Raw genomic sequence first — 22,786 nt, 5'->3', positions numbered from 1 at the left:
AAAATGGTGTTTGTAGCTGCTATTTAATAAAATCTGCTCAGGAATATTTATTATATTTATCAAAATAAGTCCAAATTTAGCAGTTTTCTTTCTAATTGCACCATTTTAGTCCTCATATGAACCTTTTTATTTCTTTCATCTTTCAATGCGTTTTACAGAGTCTCCCTGTGTTGCTGGAGCTTGTAGTTTCAGTGGTTACATAAGAGGATTTGTTTTGGATTTGTACCCACACGGTAAGCCTGTCAAACCATTCGAGCGAAATCAAAAAAAAAAAAAAAAAAAAAAAAAGCAGAAGTGGCCTCATAGTTTGGAAGTTTGACCTCCTCCAAAATTGCAAATGCCACCAGCTGCAGCAAACAAAAGTGAGCGTTCGCTGCCTGGCCGCACAGCTTTTAAAGGACGTTTTTCATGTTACTGCACAAAAAAAAATCAAGCAAAAAGACACAGTAATGGGCACCAAACAGACACTGGAATCTAGAAATGATGTTAAAATGTTGTTCTGTCAAATATTCGTCCACCAACCTGCTGTGGTTTCCTCGTGGTTTTCTGGCCTTTTGCTGCCACATTAGCTTTTACCAGCTGCTTGTTTTGTCGTTGAATGGAAGCTGGAAATGTGAGTGATGTTAGTTCACAGAAAAGGAAAATATCAAACCATTAAATACAAATCATATCATTTAAAGATCCAATTCTTTGCTCTTACAGCAAATATTTAACCCTTTGTTTACTTTTTTTCAGATTGTAAGAGCTTTTATACATTTTGGGCCTGAATAAAAACTTGATTCTGTTTATGGAAATTTAGCTTTTGAAATTGTTTGGGTTTAGATGTTTACATGAATGCTAATTATAAGAGATAGCTGGTGATTACAATGAATCTGATAGGAAGTAATGCAGTTTTGCTACTGAGATACATGTTTAAATGCTAACCTGCTAAACTGCAGCTGAGCAGCATCATTCATTATGCAACCTGAGCTGCTTCAGTTTGTGTCTTATTTGTGCACAATATCTGAAAAGAGAAGTGACATCCATCATGGTTCAGTTATATTATTACATTTTTTGTTAGGTGGCTTTCAAGGTGGCAAAGTACTCGCTGTCTGCAGATCTGAAGTACGCGCTGTTCGCATACGACGTCAAACCGGTGAGTTACACAGGAAAATACTTGAATCAAAAACACCTGAACAGCGTCGCATAAGGAACACACAACAGCTGGTGTTTTTTGATTTGCATCTTCACAACCACGCAGGCTGTGATTGGAGTTCTTCCTCAGCGTTTCCAGCCTTTTGTTTTATCTCCTGGCAGGCTGGCATTTACGCTGTGCAATACACAAGAGTGTTGTCCTCACTCATCTACATGCACCAAACACACAAACTCACATGAACTGTGGCCTGCAGCTACAAGCCTGGGATGTTTTTTTTTTTTATTCTCTTCTGTTCTCTGATGAGCACTCGGCTGCTTTTTTTTTTTTGTCTTAAAAGCAGCGGGAATTGGCATGAATTGGAATGATAGGCTTTGATGCTTTGGATGGTTTAAAGTCGGAGGCTGGACTGAGGGATGCACACAAACGCAGTTTCTGAACAGGTGTGGAGTCATTAGCTGTGTTTCTGCTTTTCTGCACGTGTCCTTGTTCATTTTTACTTTGTTCATTTTCTCTGTGTTTTGTGTGTTTTTCTGTCAGTCATCCTCAGAAGGCTTTCTATAGATTTTTAGATTTGTTTGCAAACAGATGGATCCAGGCTCGGGCTTAGAGACGCTGCAGCAGCTGATAAAACCAAAAGGAGGACGTCTGCGCGTCCTGCAGTTTGTTCTGCAGTGATTGACGTGTTAAAACCACATCTTTGTCTAAAAGCTTCTCACAAAAAATACATCCTAAAAAAGCCCTCCTTGATGTGTAGGAACATAGATTTCCTTTATTTTTCTATTTTCCACACATTTCCCTCCCCTAAGACATATTCAGGCTTAATTGATTGAGCTACAGTTTTATTTGTTGCTATGGCAACGTGACATCCCCCTCAAAGTACAAGTATCACTTATTGAGATTTCTTTGCTCGCTCTCAATTGAATTTTTCTCAGTTCGCGAAGGGAAATCACCTGTGCAAGATGCACAAAGCACAGTTCAATAAGCGAGGCAGAAGCTTTTTATAAACGGCAAATAAAACGGGCTGGATTTGTTTCGGAGGATGTACAATAAATCCGATTGCCTCATGGAGCCATACAGATTCTATTTATATATTTGAGATGGTTCCTAGTTAATAAAACCGCTGTATTCCATCTCCTCCCTCATTAAGTATTTGAAAATTTGAACTTCCCACTTCAGCATTGAGAGGATTTGAGGCGGTACTCGTGGGTCTCCAGCTGCTTGTTCACAGTAAAGATGCAGCATCAGGAAATTGGCATTATCCATCAGTTCCCATGTTGGCTGGAGGTGGACCTGGAGCTAGCTGGAGTAGGTGGTCATCATGAATATGCAAATGTTATGAAAATAGCAAAAACTAGCTGGCGGCCGGAGGGCACGGTGGAATTGAGCTGGAAGACGAAGCAGATTTAAATGAATCTGAAGCATTTTTGGTGACTGAAATTTCTCACGTGTTTGAAAGAGAATCGGGATTTGCAAGAATGAGTCAAAGGAATGATGTAGTGAAGAGAAAGTGGGTATCATGCTTGTGTGTTGAGTGTAAATGTGTCATTTTGGTGCACTTCCTGTTGTGACTGACACTGAATGTCAGTTTCCTTCTGATTTGATTGCTCTGCACAAAAATTAAACATTACGGGGTCAAACAAATGGCTCAACTGGTTGAGTGGGCGCCTCATGAACGGGGACTATAGTTCTCGATACAGTGGCCTGGGTTCGTTTCCAGCTCATTCCTTTACTTAAGGTCTTCCCCAGTTCTTCTCCCCACTTTGCTAGTTGTATTAAGTTCATTTTGTCGCTATACACTATATGAAACTGTTAACTTCTTTAAACCGACAATTCAGAAACGTTTGTTACCTTGCTAACATGTTTCGACAGCTCCTGCTGTCTTCCTCAGAGCGTCATCTGACGTTTGGTGACGTGTCCTTTTTTATCACGTGGTCAGTTTATCACTTCGGAGACTAATAAGCAGACGATGGATCAGGGAAGCCATTGAGATCAGGAAGCGGGCGGGCCACACCATGAACTGGGACGAGGGGGCCTACATCCTCTCGCACACTTGGGACACCATCCTCCGGAGACCACCGGGAGGCGTGGTCAGTTTGACAGATTTTGACAGATCTGTCAAACTGACCACGTGATAAAAAAGGACACGTCACCAAACATCAGATGACGCTCTGAGGAAGACAGCAGGAGCTGTCGAAACATGTTAGCAAGGTAACAAACGTTTCTGAATTGTCGGTTTAAAGAAGTTAACAGTTCCCCACTTTGCTGTCTGCCTCGTCACTGACTTATCCAAAAAGGCCCAAAAAATCCTTTTACAACTATGATAGTGACATTGAAAATGCTGCGTTCATAGTAAATAGACCATATATTATTATTAGGGATATCCCCCGATATTAACATGAAAATGTGATATCGGTCAATATCGTTTTTTTTTTTGCCTGTCAATAAAGAAATGCGTGGATTTCGCTGGCTTTTACCGCACATCATCAAACTGTCGTGAAGCGTGCAAACAAGAGTGGCTGCAGTAACAAGCTTGCTGTGCCTGACTATCAACATGTCTGTGGTTTGGAATTATTTCCAAGCCCACATGTGTCGGTGTCGGCTGATGCTGGAATCAGAAATTGAGAGTTGGACGATATCAGCATATCGGTTTTTGGCAAAAAAGGCAATATTGGGCATCCCTAGATTTATCTAAGTGATTCATTTTCATTCAAAAAAGCAAAATGTGTCTTTCTTTAACTCTGGTTTTATTTTGACAAATCGGGATTGCACATTGAAGTGTCGACATAATGTACAGTATTTCATTTTTCTGGTGCAACATTTCAATTTTAATGTCATTTTTACAATTTTCAACATTTTAACTTCACACTCGACTTGAGATGTGATTTAAATACCGATTCTGTATCTGTTAAAGTGTTATAAATACTGTAGTTAAACAAGTGGCACAAGCAGGGACGACATAAAATGATATTTGAATGAAGTAACTGTTAGAGCACCATATATTATAGCTAAACATCAGCTGAATAAAATGCATTGAGTTGCTCTGTGTACCAGACTTTAAAAAAGAGAAAGTTTTGATTGTTTTCTGAACTCAGACGGTGACATTTCCTCGAGGTATCGGTTGTAGATGGGTGTTTGCACTGTGTGATGGGTTTTACTGTCTGGCTGCAGATGTACAGATATTCGTACACGGCGTCTTACATCGTCTACAACATCTACACGAGGTGAGCCTGTTTGGATTTTCATCACTGTTTGCTCTCTGATGCGTTCAGAAACAGATGGTGGTTGGTGTATATATATATTTATATTTCTATGTATGGTGTTTTTTTTTGTTTTTTTTTATAGGGAGGTTTGGGAGCTAAACCCTCCGGAGGTCCACAACGCAGTCCTCCAACATGCATCCTGGGGAAGACAAGGACAGCAGCTGGTGAGGCCGACTGTTTGTTTTTACAGAGTCTGATCCTTTCTCTCCATCTCCTCGCCGTCCTTTTATAAATTCATGCTGCATTGAGGCTCCGGTGGGATCGGCGCCGATGATGCGATTGTTTTTAATGCAATATAGGCTCTGTTGACGTCCACGCTGTGCCTCGTCTGTCTGCTTTTGTCTGTATTTAATTCCACATTTTTACATTATATTACTCTCAGGTTGCTTCCTCGCACTTATTAGTTGAACCAAGAAAGTAGAGCCGACAGAGGAGGTGCTTTTCTTAATAATACCCCGACTTTACTTTGCAAGAAAGAGTCTTGGGCGTTGCTTTCATTTTAACGCCTGTGTAAATGCAGCACTTTGAGATACAAGCCGAAAACTCAGTGTTCTTCTGTAATGCCACCTAATAGTGCAAAAGACTAAAAAGAAAAGTGAGAATTTAAACTTTTAGCACAATGCCTCAGGTAACAGACAACCACATCATTCATGACTGGAGGGTAAACACATCCAGTTTATTCCAATATTTTTAGTTGGAGACCAAACAAACACTTTTTTATTGCCCGCTGTTTATGTTTTAGCTGCAGAAGTTCTATTTGAAGCCACAGAAAGCGATTAAACCCACACACCTGCCCTGATTAAGACCTTGAATAAAGAGCGGGCTGCTCCTAAACAGGATGTCTTATTTATTTGATGTTGGCATCATTTATGTCTATGGAAGGGTTTTATGTGCTACAGGTAATAAAATTGGCTGCTGTGCCTCTGAAATATTGAAAAGAGAGCTGTGGAAATTCTGTAACGGCAGGAGAAAACTGAACTGAAGAGGATATTGGTGAGGCTGCAGGATGTCAGACTGATCCTGTTTGTATTTGCAAATGCAAATATTAAAACACTGATGGAAGAGACAGAACAAACACCGCGCGCAGGGCTGAAGTGGGAGCTTTAATATAAAGAAAAAAGGGATTCCCATCAGAGAGGAAATCAAAAAGAAAAACAAATCAAGTGGACAAATAAAACCAAAAAAGGCAGCGTGACGGCAGAGAGGAGAAAAACGGCGGATAGAGGCGAAAACCAATGAAGTAAATTTGCATGTTTTGTCTCGTCTTTCTCTTCAGATCTACATCTTTGAGAATAATATTTACTACCAGTCGGATGTGAGGAGTAACTCGCTGAGAATCACCTCCTCTGGGATGGAGGGAGTCATCTTCAATGGAGTCACTGACTGGCTCTACGAAGGTGAGTTGTTTTGTTTTTTTTTTTTTAGAGGTATTTGGGATTTTTAGGAACTGAAAGATGCAGTTTTATTCTTTAATAATACACATGAATCAAACATGAATGGATGGAGGATGAATCCGACTGTTATAGTAGCATGAGAAGTTCTTTAACACTTTGGTTTATGGTCTGATACCTGCAGAACCAATGGTGTCATTCCATCTTAAATCATCAGATGTTCGAACAGTTTCTTCTCGACTGTCTTTGATTTACCTGAAAATTTAATAGGATAAAATGTGGATATTTGTGAAAGTTTGGCTCAAAATTCTAAATACTTTCCAAGATGATGATGATAATCAATTTACTCATTGACCCGCTTTCAGCATAATCTTTTTCCACAATGAAATTTGAGGCTGTTGGAATGACAAAATCTGAGGAAGCATTTAAAAAGGAAAAAATATCCAAAACATGCATCTCATTTCTTTCTTTTTTCACAGCACTTTAAACGGGCACTGTTACCTCTTCCTTTTTATGCAAAAATAAATCAATATTTATGTATTTGTGAATAATAATTCTTACACTTAAGGGAAGAGATAGCTGAGAGTTTGAACAGAATAAAGAAAACTGCCTTTAAACATAGGTTTTTAAATGATTTACTGTAAAATATAATTTTTTAAAAACATTTTTAACACCTTAGAGTTTGATTCTGGCCAAAGAAAGCATCTGTCTGCCTTTAAATGCAGTGAAAGTCTGAGCTACATGTAATAAATACAGATAAAAATGGAATTTATGGCTTTTAATTTAAAAAGTACAATGTTATTTCCATGAGATTTTAGTTGTATTTCATCTGCATAATTACTGTCTAAGTATTCTTTACTGCATTGTCAAATTGCCAGCCTTTATCTAAATTTGTAAATATTTTCAATTTCCAAAGGTGTATATTTTTGCACTTTCTCCCACTTTTGTTGGATGTAAGCCCATTAATCTGTGTTTACTGCGAATGTGGGATCAGAAGGAAAAAATCCACAAACACTCAGCTCCATTTTTAGTAACTTAAGAGTGTGCTTTTAAATCTTTTGTTTTTTTTGTTTCGTGTTGGTTGCACAACGAGAAGCCACAGCTTGTTATGAGATTACACGCTGATTATGATGGTTTGGGCCTTTAAATGTGATTATTTTTGTATTCCTGATTCATCCCTGGCAGCATTTTGAGGACGCTGCATTACGTAAATGAATATTGAACCCTGTAATGATGGTTTAATCTGTTAGCAGAGGCCTCGGCTGCTTGTTCGACCACACTAAACACATCAACTGTGTGAACAATGCCGAATTTATGCAATCTTTTACATAGTAAGAGATCTTTTAAGTGGATAAATTATTACATATGCACTGGAAGATGGATGGTTGCACTAAATGTGCAGCATGAGATGTGTTTTCTTGGCTCTTTTTGGCTGATTAAAGCAAACTGAACACATGCAGAGTCCATTTGTGACACTGACATATCTGCAGTTTGCATTGAAGCTGCACTGGCTTACTGACCTCTTTTCACTCGTCCCTCCATAATAACATGCAAATTCCAGCAGGAGTAATGTAGAAAAGCTAGTTTTTGATGCATCTGTCAATATCCTGATGATAGCAGCTGGTGGAAATGTCCAGTTTGGGGAAAGTTTGAGGTTTTTCCGCCTTTTTCAGCTGCCAGGAGGCAAACAGACGAACGCTGTGTGGTCTTTGGTTGAAGCTACAGTTTCAGGTTTCAGCGTGAATCTTCTGGCTTTTCAAAGATTTGTCTTTGGTATTAAAAATGCAGCAGAGCAGACTAGACAAACTCGACAGACTGGCGATGGAAAATCAACAACAAGCCTCGGCAATCCATTAAGTCGCCGTGTAAACACATTGAGTAATGTGCTGACGGTGTTTGCAGTTTGCACAGAGAGCAGTCTGGGAGCATTACAGAGTCACTGCGAGCTGCATATTTACGCTTTACTTTGTGTGGTAACCTTTACGATGGATATTTTCTGACAGTTAAAGAGCAAAACAAGTTTCAGCAAAAATATACGCAACCAGAAGCAGCATTTTTATCGTCTCATTTAGTTTTTTGGTGCATTCTTGAATGACAACTGTGGAATAAAGCGAGAAAATGTCATAATTTTGATCTAAAATCTCAGTATCGTTTAAAATACATGTATAGTTTTGAAGGAAATTTTCCATAGTTAACAGAAAAGACCTCCTGTAGCAATTTAAGTCATTTTAGTGAAATATCTTGATTTTTAGTTTCATTTTGGTTGTTTTCTATCACAGATGTTTGATTCAAGGACAGTCAGAAAATCAAACTTCTGATGATTTTTTTTTTCTCTCCATTTTTCTGGCAATTTTTTTTTTTTGAAAGATTGGTTTTTGGGGCTCAGAATAATCTCCTGAAACATGAGCTAGAAATTACAATGTAATTTAGAACCAGTTATTGGCAAATGGAGACACTTAGCCTAAAGCTTGAGCTTCAGAAAATTAAAGTTGCTGAACAGTTGCTGATGGAAAAAACGGGAGGTTTTTCTACAATTGTGTAAGCAAGCATGCAATTTGAAGACAAAATGTTGAATAGATATTAATGTAGGTTTTAGTTCCTGCATTAAATTAAACACCTCTTTTGGGGGAAAATCTTGTAAAATGAAACTGAATGATATGAGCAGCTAGAGTATCATTTTTCCCATTAAACTGCCAGTTTCTAGTTGGTTTAATTGTGTCTTTGACTTGTTTTTTGTCATGATGCAGAAAAAGCAGTTGACAGCTTCCAGAAAACGTGAACTGAATTCAACAACGAGCACATTCTTTATTTTAAATCTGACAAAATGAGCATCGTATCGTCATTGGAGCTTTGAAGATTATCACGTCAGAACAAGAAATAAAGGTGAACTGAAAGCAGATAGGAAATAGTTTGGAGATGTTTTTGTGTTTGTCCTGTCAGAGGAGATTCTTCACTCACACTTGGCCCATTGGTGGTCGCCTGACGGAGAAAGACTGGCCTTCCTCACCATAAATGACTCTCTGGTTCCCAACATGGCTCTGCCCCAGTTCACCGGCAGCACCTACCCCAGAGGCCTGCAGTACCCCTATCCAATGGTGAGCTGGAACTAAAAAAATGTGGAAAAAAACAAACACTGAAATTGGATCAAAATTATACAAAATTAACTTTACTTGGCTCAGACAGTGAGTTTAGGACATTTTGCTTTTTTTTTAACCATTACATGAACAAAATATCATGTACGATTGAAGAAATCAAACCGCAATCAGCAAAGGTAGTTTGAAACATAAAAATTGACTTATTTCACATCAACACATTTAAATCTGTGAATTTGGACTATTTTATATTGAAAACTCTGTACAATATTAATTTCTCTAAACCTATAATAATCTCAACTCAACGTCACAGTATTTTAATATCTAGATATGTGCAGTAGTATTAGTTTGCATGCAGAGGAAAAGGATTTTTATTTCTTACTGATGTTCCTATGTTTTTGCACTCTCCTGCTGTGACAGTGCAGATTTATGGAGTCACAGCAGTGCCACATCAAAATATAAATAAATAAATAAATGTGGAAATATAAAGAGAAATAAATAAATGTGCAAATACAAAGAGAAATAAATAAACAAAAAAGGAAATTTTTGTGTTTTACCTTTTCTGTTTTTTTCCTTTTATTTATTTCTCTTTATATTTCCACATTTATTTATTTACTTATTTATTTATTTATTTCTCTTTTGATTTCCACATTAATTAATTTATTTCTCTTTATATTTCCACATTTAATTATTTATTTATTTGTCTTTATATTTCCACTTTTATTTATTTGTCTTTATATTTCCACTTTTATTTATTTATTTCTCTTTATATTTCCACTTTTATTTATTTCTCTTTATATTTCCACATTTATTTATTTTTATTTATATTTTTGATGTGGCACTCCTGTGACTCCATACAGATTTCCCTGCTGTGGGATTAATAAAGACTTGCATATGTCTTTCCTTCTGTCAGGCCGGTCAGACGAACCCTGCGGTGAAGCTGTCAGTCGTCAACCTGTTCGGTGGGACTCACACTCAGGAGCTGCAGCCTCCCGATCAGCTCGGACTCAGGTGAAGACGCACAAAATCACCCAGATGCTCCCAAATACAGACCCAATATTCCTGCTGTGACCATCCTGTCCGCTCCTCCTCTGCAGGGACTTCTACATCACCATGGTGAAGTGGATCAGCAACACTCATCTGGCCGTGAGGTGGATCAACCGGCCACAAAACGCCTCGCTGCTGACCGTGTGTGACGCCACCGTCGGAGCCTGTCTTCAGGTGGTGGATCCGATTTAATTTCCTGCCTTCATACGTACAAACGTCTGCAGTATATCAGAGAAAATGTTTCATAACTGTAGCTGTGGTTTCTAAATCAAAACACAAGTGAAGCTCTCTTCTTGTGCAGGAACTTCCTGGTCATTGTTGAGCGTGTCCAATAGTTTTGCACCACTATTAGGCATCTCTAGTATTTTGTCCATCCCGCTTCTACCAATAGAAACATCTTTCTGGAGAATCAAAGCATTAAACCAAAGAAATCCTTTGTTCCATTAGATATAAAAGCACAAACAAAACATTTTCTAAGTGAATTAAGCATTTTATTTGTATAATTTCAGTTTTATATTTTGGTGGTGACAGTTTTAAGTGACCTTTAATTAATAGAAAGACTGTAGCAATAACTTTAAAAAGATTTGTATTAATGCAAACCAACAGCAGCACCAATAAATTCCACATTTACTGCTCAGAAGTTGCTCATTTTTTTATATTAAAATCTCTTCTGAGAAGAGCACAAATTAACAGACATAAAACAATTTAAATACGGTTTACATGAAGATTAATAGTTAAAGTATAAAGTCACAATTGAATCTAAGCCTTTATTTAAACCTTTGATAAATAGTTGTAATACAGATGTAAAACAATAATTTTGCAATGATTTGTGTCTTTAGTAATGTTAATAAGCAGCTTGTTTTACATGTAAACAAACTGCACAAAGACATTAAAGGTCTTTCTTTTATTTCCTGTCTTCCTGCATGGCCTAATGGTGTAAAAATTAAAATTTAGAGTAAACTACAAGTAATAACTTGCTGACAAACTTCCACCAACCACATGTGTCTATCATCCAAATCACATTTATATGAAAAAATGTACTCAATCAGGCACTCATACTTGAGTACAATGCGGTAAAAGAAAGTAGAACGATTCTTTTAACCACTTAATGTGCTTTTTGTTAACCTTGTATGCATCTGAATAAAGCCCCTGATACAGGTACTGATGCCAGCTGTTGTGTTTTACTTCCTGTTCTTTCATTCAGAGACACGAGGACTCTTCAGACACCTGGCTGCCCAGACAGGTAAACCCGAATACACAACACCACGACATAAAAACCACATGACTTTGAATCACATGACTCTTGACTCCTTGCAGAGTGAAGAACCGCTGTTCTCCAAGGACAGGAGCAGGTTTTTCCTCACGCTGCCAGTGAAACAAGGAGGGCAGGGAGATTTCCACCACATCACCATGTTCACCAAGAAGGCGAGTTTCTTTGTGTCCCAATCTCAGCAGAAATCATTTAAGAAGTCTCTTCGTTGAGGCTGGATTTATTTCTCGGAGGGAAACGAGGTGATTTTATCATTTCGAGAGCTGCCCGGTGACTTTAATTCCATCTGCTTTCACCTGCTGCTTTTCTACAAACTCACAGCTCCTCTGTGATTGAAGTTAAATCCGTTCTGGAAAGACGTCTTTGTGTTTTAAACCCTTTCTGCTACAGATTTTAGCCCAGACTTAATATATTATTTGAACACTTTAGTTTTTCTTACTTTTGTTTTTTTATGAACTTATTGTTTTGTGTTATTTTATCTATTTTATTATATTAATATATTTTATTACAAAAATCAAGGCATGTTGTCCTTTATCTGACCATTACATGAACAATAATGTTAAGTATGATTAAGAAAATGCAACCCCAGTTAGAAACTCTAATGAATTATTTTAATATTTTACAGTTTTTGTAGAAAATGAGTTTTTGCTGAGGAAAGAGAATGTTGATAAAAGATTGCAAATGTACCTTAAATGTACATATTGTGGACTAAACAGGAGCAATGCTACTAGTTTAACATATTTGTTGCTGAGAAGTTGCAAATATTTTTAAGAGCTGCGTTTATACGATGAGAACTTTAATTTTTGTAGATTCTATTGAACTCTGCACAGAGTACTAAAACATGAAACGCAGTGTACCATCAAACCAGAATATCAAAACGAGCAGTAAAAGTGGAGTGCAATGTAAAATGTAGCTTTAACAGTACAAATAGTGTCCTTAATTATACTAAATATATGAATAAGCGAGATTTTAGCTGATGAGCAACTTGTTTCACATGTTAAACTGTAGATATCGGCTTCCGCTGGGGTTAAATTGATTTTTCTTTTTTGTAATAGTCTCTTTTTTTATGTGCAAATCATGGAACTAAATAATTTTTCTCCAAATGTCAGCAACCAGCTATGTTTGAAATCCAATATACAAGCTATTACGTGATGTTTAAATGCTTTTATTCTTTTCTAAATCCTTCGTTTTATTTGAGTTTTTGCAACTTTGGACCCTTTAAAGTACACCGAATTAGCTATTAGCACTAATATGCCCATCGATGTACAATCACTTGTCAAATAATTACCGTCATACTACAGGAAACGTCCAGATCTCCTGATTCTTAGACAAATTCTGCAGCTTAACAACTTGCTAAATTCTCTTTCAGTTACGAAGCAGCCAGGATGAAGTTCGCCACCTGACGTCGGGAGGCTGGGAGGTGACAAAGATCGTAGGTTACGATGAAACCAACCAGATCATGTGAGTCTCAGTTCAAGTTTTAGAAATCACACATAATACACTGAATTATGAGTAGAAGTTCTGCCTTAAAGGTCACGTGGATGCGTAAAAACACATAAAAATGCTCATAATGCCGGAAAATGTCTCAAAACTATTGAACTTGGTGAATCTCTGTTTTCACTTTGACGTTATAGAGTCTTTTCTGTACATTCTTTATCCAAAAAGCCAAATTAAGTTGACCACGATTCGATGTTAAAAAGCAATGAAAAGAGGAAAACTTCCTAAATGGGTGAGTACTTTAAATATGAAATGTGTACATTCATACGTATGCAAATCATGCTCATATATTTCACTTTATTTCTTGGATTTAGTCTGTTTATGCATTTGAAGTTGAGCTTTTGCCCTCCAGCAAACACACCAGGTGCCCAGACACAGACAGGAAGACATACAGATGCCTTCCACAGCTGGAAAATACTCCTCAGAAAATGAATAATTTAACAGACTGCGACTTGTTATTGCCTAGCGTGTAATTATGATACTCTCCTAAAAATACACACTGACAATACTAGCAGAGGATGGGACAAGAAGGCAGTTCTCCAATTCACAGAATCGGGTTTGTTTCTGTTTTGACATTTTTCCCAGTTAATAGAAGAAGAAGAATCATTTCTGATGGCTGAAATCTTAAATAAAAAATGACCTTTCACTGAGCACAGGTGTGTGTACGTTATGTACTGATACCGAATTGCATGACCTAAATATGTAGCGGGTGGTGGTAACTGATGGGACTCAAACAAAACCACAATTTAATCAGTTGTTCATTGCATAATTTCTGACAGATAAATTCCGATAAGTCGGCAGTGATGGCTTTGTAGTAGGATCATAATCATGTGATGTCAGCAGGCAGCTGACGTAGTGTTCACTTGTTGTCATGGTTACAGTGATGACATGACGCTATCTGGCAATGAAATCTTGAAAAAATCCGTGGATCCAGACTCTAAGCTGCATAACTGCCAAAATCTAATCACTTGGTCCTTGTCATTTCTGACCTTCCCTGAAAATTTAAACCAAATCCGTTTTTGAGTGTTGCGCACTGAAAGAACATGAGATGGAAAGACAAACCTACGCTAATTGTCACATAACTCCAGCGTGGTCCTTGGTGGAGTTATAACAAGATTTGATTCAATGATACAATCCAAAATATGCTGTGTAACAGTCAGATGTGCTACAATGTCACATTTATGGCAATTTTATCATAACATTCAGTAACGTGATGTGATGTTTGATACGTTGCTATATGGTGGGATAAGTTCAAATATGATACATTATAATGCAGGATGCTACATACAACAAGAGAAGATAGGCCTCGTTTTAATACCATACATTACAATACGTGATGCGACCATACATGATCCTATCTGTTTTCAGTAATGTCGCTCACAGACAGATTCACGTTCATCACATAACTCCTTGGTGGAGTAATGGTGTCTGTTGTGCAGTAAAATCTAAGTAATCGTTTATTGCTGAGTTTCCTTTGTGAGCTGCAGCCTTCATGATGGCATAAATGTGTGTTTACGGCCGAGCAGCCACAGCAAACGCAGTGACGAGTGCAGCAGAGTGGCTCCGTGACCTTGCCCTACTTCAGCTGCTCTGCTTCCTCCACAGATACTTTCTGCGCACCGACGGCGCCGCAGCACAAAGACACTTGTACAGGTGGGACACACTACCAGTAACAGTAAAAACGTGGCCTTAGTCACTGCTTTCTTTCTGCTTTTTTGACCTCGTGTCAACTCTTTCCTTCGACAGCGTCTCAACACTCGACTTGTTTCCACGGCGATGCCTCACCTGTGATCTGAGGGAGAATTGTACCTTCTTCGACGCTGACGTCAGCCCCGATGCTCAGCACGCCATCCTGCACTGTCGAGGTCGGAGAAATTCACCAACTACGTACTTCTAAAATGAACATCTTCACCCTCTGAACCCCAGAACTAGTCAGCAGCTTTTAAAGACGTGTTCTGTTGTTGAAACGTCACCTGAAAGCAGAAAGAATTTTCCGATTTTTAACTTTTTGATGGTCCTTGAACGAAGTCGTTTAAGGACAATGTGCTGTTTGGTTGGAAAACGTAACTAAATCTCAACTTAAAGTCACTTTATTATACGTATTTGCAAAAAGTAAATTGGCTTGAAGCAAATTTTATAAGAAAAATGCTAAATTATATTATTATATGTATTGGAGGGAACCTTCTGTAGCATTTGGGTTGTGCAGAATATTCTATTTTCTATTTCCCAGGTTTGTTTAATTACATAAAATATTGAGTAAAATTCCAGAAAAAAGTATTAATTTACATGTTAACTGTAAAAAAAGTCTAAATTATCCACATCAGAATAGTGATGTCTTTTTTTTTTTTTTTACAGTGTGTGATCATAAATTACAGTTTAACTGCATTTAAATCAACAAAAACATCCTTATTTACAGGTATTTATTTTATTTGCAAGTTATATAATTTCATTTATTTCCTGCACTAAGGATAAAAAAATAATGAATACATTTTGAACCATTGTTTTACAGATTTCCCAGTCTTAACTTATTTCCATTGTGCCTTCCAAAGCTGATCAGGACTGTGATAGTCGTGTCGTCATACCATAACTCTCCATGTTTTCAGTGAAGGTTGTGTAACTTTCAGCAGCTCCATAAGCTGCTTACGGTCAAACTGTGGTTAATTATAATCACATCAGTGCAGTATTTAAGCCTGCAGGGATAAATATCAGCAGGAGCTCTGTCGATGATGGGAACCTCTGCAGAACCTGATTATTCAGTCGATTGAATAAACAGAAATTAATTTATAAAGAGCATTTTAAAAACAAGCAGATGAAGCAATGTGCTGTACAGTTTAAACAGCAGACTATGAAACACAGTTAAACACGTGGACTACCAGTGAAATGTGAATAAAATGTTAATAAAATACAATAAGATGTAGTCAGGATCTCAAGATTTGTTTTCCAAAAATATTGTAAAAATCATGTTATTGTTTACTGGAAGCTCTTGTTTATGGCCAGAAATGCTCCATGTGTTCAGTGCCATTAAAAAGGTAAAACTGTGGGTAATTATAATCACATCAGTGCAGTGTTTGAGCCTGCAGAGATAAACGTCAACAGGAGGTTTGTTGATGATTGGAGGCGATGGAAGAGTTGATTATTCAGTCTGTTACATAAGACATGAGAGGCATTGAGACGAGATATCAAAGAAACACAAAGCACATGGAAATATCAGACAAAATGAGCTTAGATTTATTGAAAAAGAGCACAATGTGAATAAATAGGCACTGATAGGTGAAGCATAAAAGTAAAATCTGCTTCCCCGTGTTTGGTTTTTAGATAATCACTCCACAATCGGCCGTCATTTTGGTGAAAAATGCCTCCGAATCTGTCGACACGCGCTCAGAACAGGATGGAAAATGATCAGCAGCACATTTTTCAGTCATATTTCGCCCTCTTTCATCGCAGGTCCCGGAGTTCCAGCTGTGCTGCTTCTAAGTTTCGACAACGTGGACTGTAAGTAGACGTTATTCTGCTTCGTGTGAAGCCATTTTTGTCTTTGTGCGTCTGCTCTGAAATGGAAAATAGTTGGCAGCAATTAAGCGTCATCATATCACTTGTGTGGAAACACGAGCAGCTGATTCATCTGATGCGGCACCAGACTGTGCTGGTAATTTGCACGTTTAAAAATGTTAAATATGTTTTGTATCGCACGTTAACTGGGCACGTTTCATTTCTTCTTCATCATAAATCGTCAGTGTTGCTGTGCACATTTATTTCAAAATGTGCAGGAAAAGATGAACGAAGAGAAAACTGCTTTGAACGGTTTGTGTTGCTGTCCATCGACACAGCAAGGCAGCAAGGACGTGAAAAGATGAAAAGCAACCACAAAGATACACAACCAAAAGCTGATGCTCCACCATGAAAAAATGCAAGTCAAAGCCAAAACAAATACTTTAAAAAGATGCAAAACAACCACAAAGGGATGATAAACAACAAAAAGATGCTACACAATCACAGAGGGATACAAAAGATGTAAAATTACTTAAAAAAGCTGCAAAACAATCACAAAATGATGCAATAAAGTGACAAAATGATGCAAAAGAACCGCAGAATATTACAAGTCAATGACAAAAGCTGCTATACAACCACAAAAATGCCAAACAAATACAAAAAGATGCAAAACAATTCTAAAAATACGAAAAAACTACATAAACAGATGCAAAGCAACTCCAAAAAGGTGCAAAACAGCCATAAAAATTTAGAAGTCACCGACAAAAGATGCAAAAAGACCACAAAAGCAACTGAAAAGCATAGAAGTCAGCCACAGCGAGTTGCAGAAGAACCATGAAGCGATGCATATTGACAGATGTTCTTTCTATTAATGCATGTACCGTGCAGGACGCTGGCCGACTTTTTAGATTTATGGTAATAAAATAAAAACGCTGTCCTGCCTTTCATGGCTCCTGCATGAAGAGCTGAATATTTCATGTGAGCTGCTGTCTGTATTGTCTTTACTTCTGCTCGACCCCACAGTTCACCTTCGCTGCCTCTCTGAGAGAAAACACGACTCGATGAGCACAAACTGCATCATTTGTGTTTGCTCGTCATCCTGAAACGCTCTGACTCACCGAAACGAAAGCTTCTTCTGTCACGCAGGGACAGGATGAGGTTAATAACTGTGAATTCAAGGTGGAATTACCCCTGTTGTTTTATTTTTGTCAACAAAACAGGACATTTAGAAAATAACATAAGATGAGGTAAAACTTTATTTAAAACAACAAAGAAACTTAAAAAGATGCAAAACAACCACAAAAAGCTGCAAGTCAATCACAAATATGCAAGTCCACCACACCACCAAATTGATGCAAAATGACCACAGAGAGACAAAACAACAAAAAGATGTTAGTCAACCACACGTTGATGCACAACTACAAATACATTCTTGTAAGCCACAAAAAGACATAAAAAACCCCACAAAAAGATGCAAATCAACCACAGAAAGTGCAAAAAGGTGCAAGTGAGTCGCAAGAAAATGCAACACAACCACAAAAATATGCAAGTCAACTACAAAACGATTCAAGTTACCCACAATTCGGTGCAAATCAGCCACAAAAATATGCAAAATGACCTGAGAGACACAAATCGACCACAAAACGATAAAGAACCACTGCAAAATATGTAAAACAGCCAACATGTGAAAAATATCCACATGAAGTGCAAAACAATCACAAAAAGATGCAAAATGGCTACAAATTGATGAAAAACAACCACACCACCAAAAGTGCAAAACAACCACAAAAAGATGCAAGCAACCACAAAAAGATGCAAAACATCCACATTAAGTTGCCAGTCAACCAGAAATTAATGCAAAATGATCACAAAGAAACACAAAACCACAAAATGATGCAAGTCAACCACAAAATGATGCAAGTCAACCACAAAATGATGCAAGTCAACCACAAAATGATGCAAGTCAACCACAAAATGATGCAAGTCAACCACAAAATGATGCAAGTCAACCACAAAATGATGCAAGTCAACAACAAATTGATGCAAGTGAACCACAAATTGATGCAAGTGAACCACAAAAAGATGTAAAATGAACACAAAGAAACACAAAAGAACCGCAAAAAATGCGAAACAACCACAGATTGATGCAAAATAACCACAGGGACACAAAACAAGCACAAAAAGATGCCAATCCACCTCAAATCTCATTGATTCCATGTCTGAGCTTTCAGTGCCTTTCATGGACGTCTGCTGCATCTGTTGATGATAAACTGGGTTTGTCATTCGCAGCCTATTTCATCTTGGAGAAGAACCTCCCTCTGCGATCTGCGCTGGAGACCAGAAGGACTGTTCAGACTGAAATCCGGATGATCACTAATGACAACTTTGGTAGGAATTATCTGCAGTGAACAGCTGTGTTAGCGTGTGAGCTTCATGTGCTAATTGAGCGTCTAGCAGAGTAAATTGCGCTTGTTTGCACCTGTTTCTGTGTTTCCGATCCTCCATCGGTCACCTCTCCTGTGTTTCTCCTCACAGAGCTGCCTCTGAAGCTCATCTATCCTCCAGACTTCTCCGAGTCGTCCCTCTACGGCCTCCTTCTAATTGTGTAAGTCGTCTCTGCTTTATTACATTTGCATTTTTCCATTCGTATTAATCGGCGAGCTTCAAAGGCCAAATTCGGTGAGGACAAGTGAAAGTGAAACACGCCTCTGTAGCTGCGGGCTGTTGGACACATTTTTACTCAATAACTGTGAAAATAAATCAGAAGGAAACACAAATGTCACATCCTCACACACACACTATTATAAAACAAGAAAACCTGCATTTTTGTAAAACTGCCACATAAATGTTGATAAAATGCTAATAAAGCTGAGTGACGCACGTTCATGGTTCATGATAATATGCACAACACAAACAGAAACACAGACTGCGTTTTACTTATGTCAGAAGTTTCCTGATAATTAAATTCACGTCCTGGACCGACCCTGTACACTTGAGTATTTTTAGGCAGCGGAAGAAAAAATTAACCATTACGCATTTAGTAGAACCACAGAAAGGTTCAAAAGAGTCGTTAAATGATGCAGAACAGCTACATAAAGGTTCAAAACAATCATAAGATGCAAAACAACTACATAAAGATGTGAAAGAACTAAAAAAGAAGGAAAACAACGAGCAAAAAACATGTACAACAACCACTGAAAGACCCAAACGACTACAAAATGCATAAAAAAATGAGCAAAATATGCGAAACAAAGAGAAAAAGTAAAAATAAGACTTGATAGCACTTTAGTCATTTGCAGAGGAAACTGCAGCGGTTTGTCACAAAACTAAATATTTAGATTTTAAAAAAGTATTTTGTCAATGAACCATTTTATTTGAGCAGAATATTTAAAACATCAATATTTCAGTTATCATTTGATTATAAAAAGCCAAAATTATGATTATAGTTAGATTAATTGTGCAGCTACAAAAGATGCAAAACTCATATAAAAGTTCAAAATTCAGCAGAACATTTTCAGCGAAGTGTGAAATTTGTGCAGTAAAGTGTCTAGAAATATAACTTTGTCTATCTACAGTTTTTTAGTTATCAAGTGTTCACACTCATTTTCAGTTTTTTGGCAAAAAATGCAGTTTATTCCTCTGAAACTCTGTCCGTTGGATGTAAAATGACAGTGAGAAAGTGTTTCTTTAAGCGTAGAGGGGAGTTAACTTTGTGTTGGTCCGACAGCGGCAGCTCTCCAGGCGACCAGACTGTGACGGAGGAGTTCAGGCTGGACTGGGATCAGGTTCTGGTCGGGTCAGATCAGGTCATCGTGGCCCGGCTGGACGGCAGGGGTTCTGGCTTCAGGGGTCAGAGGTGAAGACTTCTGGTGTTTGAAGCAGGATTTGTGCCGCTGAAGCTCCAGATTAGACTTTGTGACTTCGTCTTTGTCTCCTCAGGATCTTACAGCAGGTTCATCACCGGCTCGGCGACGTGGACGCCAATGACCAGATCGCAGCTCTGCAGTACGTAAAACCGGCCTCTGGTCCAGCCTGCAGCGTCTGTTCATATCAGCGTGGAAGCTCAGGAGGATTTCAGATTGTTTGATTTGTTGTGTGGACGAACCGACAGGAAGACGGGAATCGTTTCTATAATTACCAACAAAACAAAACACAGTCAGAATCATTTATTATTTAGTTTATTCTGCTGCTGAGATTCTTAATTCTTGGTTTAAAACAGCAATCTCCAGCAAAAAGGAAAATGAATCCACTAAGTGTTGTGGTGAAGACGGTGTTATTTATGATGTGAATTTAGCTGCATGCTACACATAATAATGATTAAAAATATGTAAATATACTTCGTTGATCAACAGAAAAGTATGAACGTATAAGTTTCTTAGATGTGAATTTGTCAGTTTGGGGTGTTGCCAAAAGGAAGGAGGTCTTTTCAAAACCATGTCATGAAAATACTCGCAGCCCCAGCGCTGGAATCCCTTTATTGGGTAATTTAGCATCTGAACTGAGACCAATTTCTGGTGTTGTATTTTTTGCTGCTGTCACATTTTGCCTCACTGTGGGCTCATTTTTTACCACAATATGAAGTCCTGCACCTCTATGGAAACAGAAAAACCATGACAAGAAGTAAGGGGAAAACAGAAATGTGTTCTATGCAGTATGATGAACTTACACTGACAGAAATCATTAAAAAAAAAAGAGCATTTTTTATTTCACAAAAATGAAAAAATCCTGAAAATAGCATGTCTAACATTTTCTCAAGTGATCACGGCTGTTACCAACACTGGAAAAAGGAGGCTTTACATATTATTGATATTTCCACACTGCTCTGCATTTCTACCAACTCTAGAGATGTTTCACCATACTGAATTTGTCTCCCAACAGTTGCTCCTATCTTTTTCGATCCATGCTGTATTTGCATAGACGAAAACTCTGCAAATTTTAGTCACAGGATTGTTGGTCACAGCCGAGTCAGTCATGGCTCTTCAGTTGCACCCAAGAGCTTAAAATTTTTAGTTTTTTACAGAATCTGGTTAAATGAAAAGATTTATTTTTACCAGATTTTTATTGTAGACACCTAGAGGCAAGCGAGTTTGATGAAATATCTGCACGATCAGTTCAAGGACTGTTGGAAGGTACAAAATCAGTTGAGTTTTTTTTTTCTCATTTTGCAATTTAATCAAAGAAAGCAGCCCTTTCAAACCTGCTGGCAAGTTTTGAGTTTACTTTTAGGATTAGAATAAGGATCGATGAGTTTATTTTTATGTTTCTATAGCAGCTTTTGTTGAGATTAGCACAATTCAGGGAGAAATATACGGCAGTAGGACCAAGCAGTTTTAAAATCGCGTTATCTTCAAAGCTGCATTTCTGTTGAGCTTTTTTTTTTTTTTAAATTAAAACAATGAAAAAAAACTTGGATTCAGTTTGGGGAGCTGCAGTCAAAAGCTGTCAAAAAAATATTCAAAGACTTAAAATTCATCTACCTAAAGACGAAGCTGCATGAAACACACAAAATGCAGTTTGTGCCACAGAGCGTGATCTGATCTAACACTCATTTAATGCTGTCTCACATGATCAGTGTAAGCTTCACGTTCTTCCAGTTAGTTATTCCTTGTAGCTTCCACCTTTGACCTTCACGCTGCTTTGACTCAGTGGAACAAAATGTAAAAATAGAACGCCTTGTCTGCTTGTCAAAACGATGTCTGTTCTGTGTTTTTTCCAGACACCTGGCGAGGCTCCCGTTCATCGATCGCACTCGTGTCGGAGTCTTTGGAGAGGTTCGTGGGTCAGACTGTGAACTAACCAGACCTTCAGTTTTTAGATAACACCTGGTTAATGCTAACAGGATCATTTATGAGGCAAAGGAGAGACGAAAACATTTAGAAATGTCCACTATGGAGACCTCTCTAAGTGATCTGAACACTGTTGTGGGATAAATTACTTGAGTGTTTCTGTTTTTTCCACTTTATCCTCCCACTCTGCTATGTTTTAGAGTGAATTGTTTATCTGTAGTACGTAGGTGGAGTGTTGCAGATTTAGATTTTACACATTAAATGTCAAGAAGTTGTAAAATTCGCTCCAACTTGTAATTATTACAAGAATATAACGCAGCTAGTGGGGCAATGCATCAATATTCTACTTCATTTTTTATATAACGTACTGTAAACATGTGTGCTGTAGCTCTTTAAGCTAACCTGAAGCGTCTCCAGCAGGGCTACGGCGGCTACCTCGCCCTGATGATGCTGAGGTCCACGGACAACCCGATCAGATGTGCAGCAGCTCAGGCTCCCATCACCGACTGGACGCTGTATGGTGAGCCAGGACTCAGATCAGCTTCAGTGCTGCAGGGAAATATTTTTTTAGCTCTGTTCCTGCTGCAGCGCCGTGGCTTTTTATCCTACATGATCTTTTTCATGCGTATTGTCAGGGTAATGTGACTTTAATTACCCTCCGGTTCTGCTGTGGGGAATCCAGTCTTATTGAAGTTTAGGATAAAAAGCTCTGCTCAGTTGTCAGGATTGAGAATCCTGCTGGATGTCATTATAGCTTAATAGAGCCATGTGGTGCTGTGGTCTACTTCAAACTAAGGCAGAGCAGGAAAATGACTTTAT

The 22,786-nt window shown here is 38.1% G+C and overlaps 1 protein-coding gene across 2 annotated transcripts in view; it reads left to right on the top strand.

Annotated features, from left to right (window-relative positions):
• LOC110956425 (inactive dipeptidyl peptidase 10-like) overlaps positions 1–22,786 on the top strand; it is a 64,659-nt gene that overhangs the window by 34,353 nt on the left and 7,520 nt on the right. Inside the window, exons 5-23 of one of the 2 annotated variants that reach the window (XM_022201899.2) lie at positions 1,061–1,135; positions 4,304–4,356; positions 4,478–4,559; positions 5,672–5,792; positions 8,727–8,881; positions 9,792–9,889; positions 9,976–10,099; positions 11,130–11,168; positions 11,243–11,350; positions 12,565–12,656; positions 14,298–14,345; positions 14,439–14,557; positions 16,137–16,184; positions 18,471–18,569; positions 18,717–18,786; positions 19,909–20,037; positions 20,121–20,186; positions 21,898–21,952; positions 22,385–22,487. In XM_022201899.2, coding sequence (XP_022057591.2) covers positions 1,061–1,135; positions 4,304–4,356; positions 4,478–4,559; positions 5,672–5,792; positions 8,727–8,881; positions 9,792–9,889; positions 9,976–10,099; positions 11,130–11,168; positions 11,243–11,350; positions 12,565–12,656; positions 14,298–14,345; positions 14,439–14,557; positions 16,137–16,184; positions 18,471–18,569; positions 18,717–18,786; positions 19,909–20,037; positions 20,121–20,186; positions 21,898–21,952; positions 22,385–22,487 — 1,684 coding nt within the window. The remainder of the gene's footprint in view (positions 1–1,060; positions 1,136–4,303; positions 4,357–4,477; positions 4,560–5,671; positions 5,793–8,726; positions 8,882–9,791; positions 9,890–9,975; positions 10,100–11,129; positions 11,169–11,242; positions 11,351–12,564; positions 12,657–14,297; positions 14,346–14,438; positions 14,558–16,136; positions 16,185–18,470; positions 18,570–18,716; positions 18,787–19,908; positions 20,038–20,120; positions 20,187–21,897; positions 21,953–22,384; positions 22,488–22,786) is intronic. The other variant, XM_022201900.2, reaches the window with a different exon arrangement.

The sequence above is a fragment of the Acanthochromis polyacanthus genome, chromosome 22, assembly GCF_021347895.1.
Source record: "Acanthochromis polyacanthus isolate Apoly-LR-REF ecotype Palm Island chromosome 22, KAUST_Apoly_ChrSc, whole genome shotgun sequence".
Lineage (NCBI taxonomy): Eukaryota > Metazoa > Chordata > Actinopteri > Pomacentridae > Acanthochromis > Acanthochromis polyacanthus.
The sequence above is the reverse complement of the archived record's forward strand: the minus strand, read 5'-3'. Positions and strand labels throughout refer to the sequence as shown.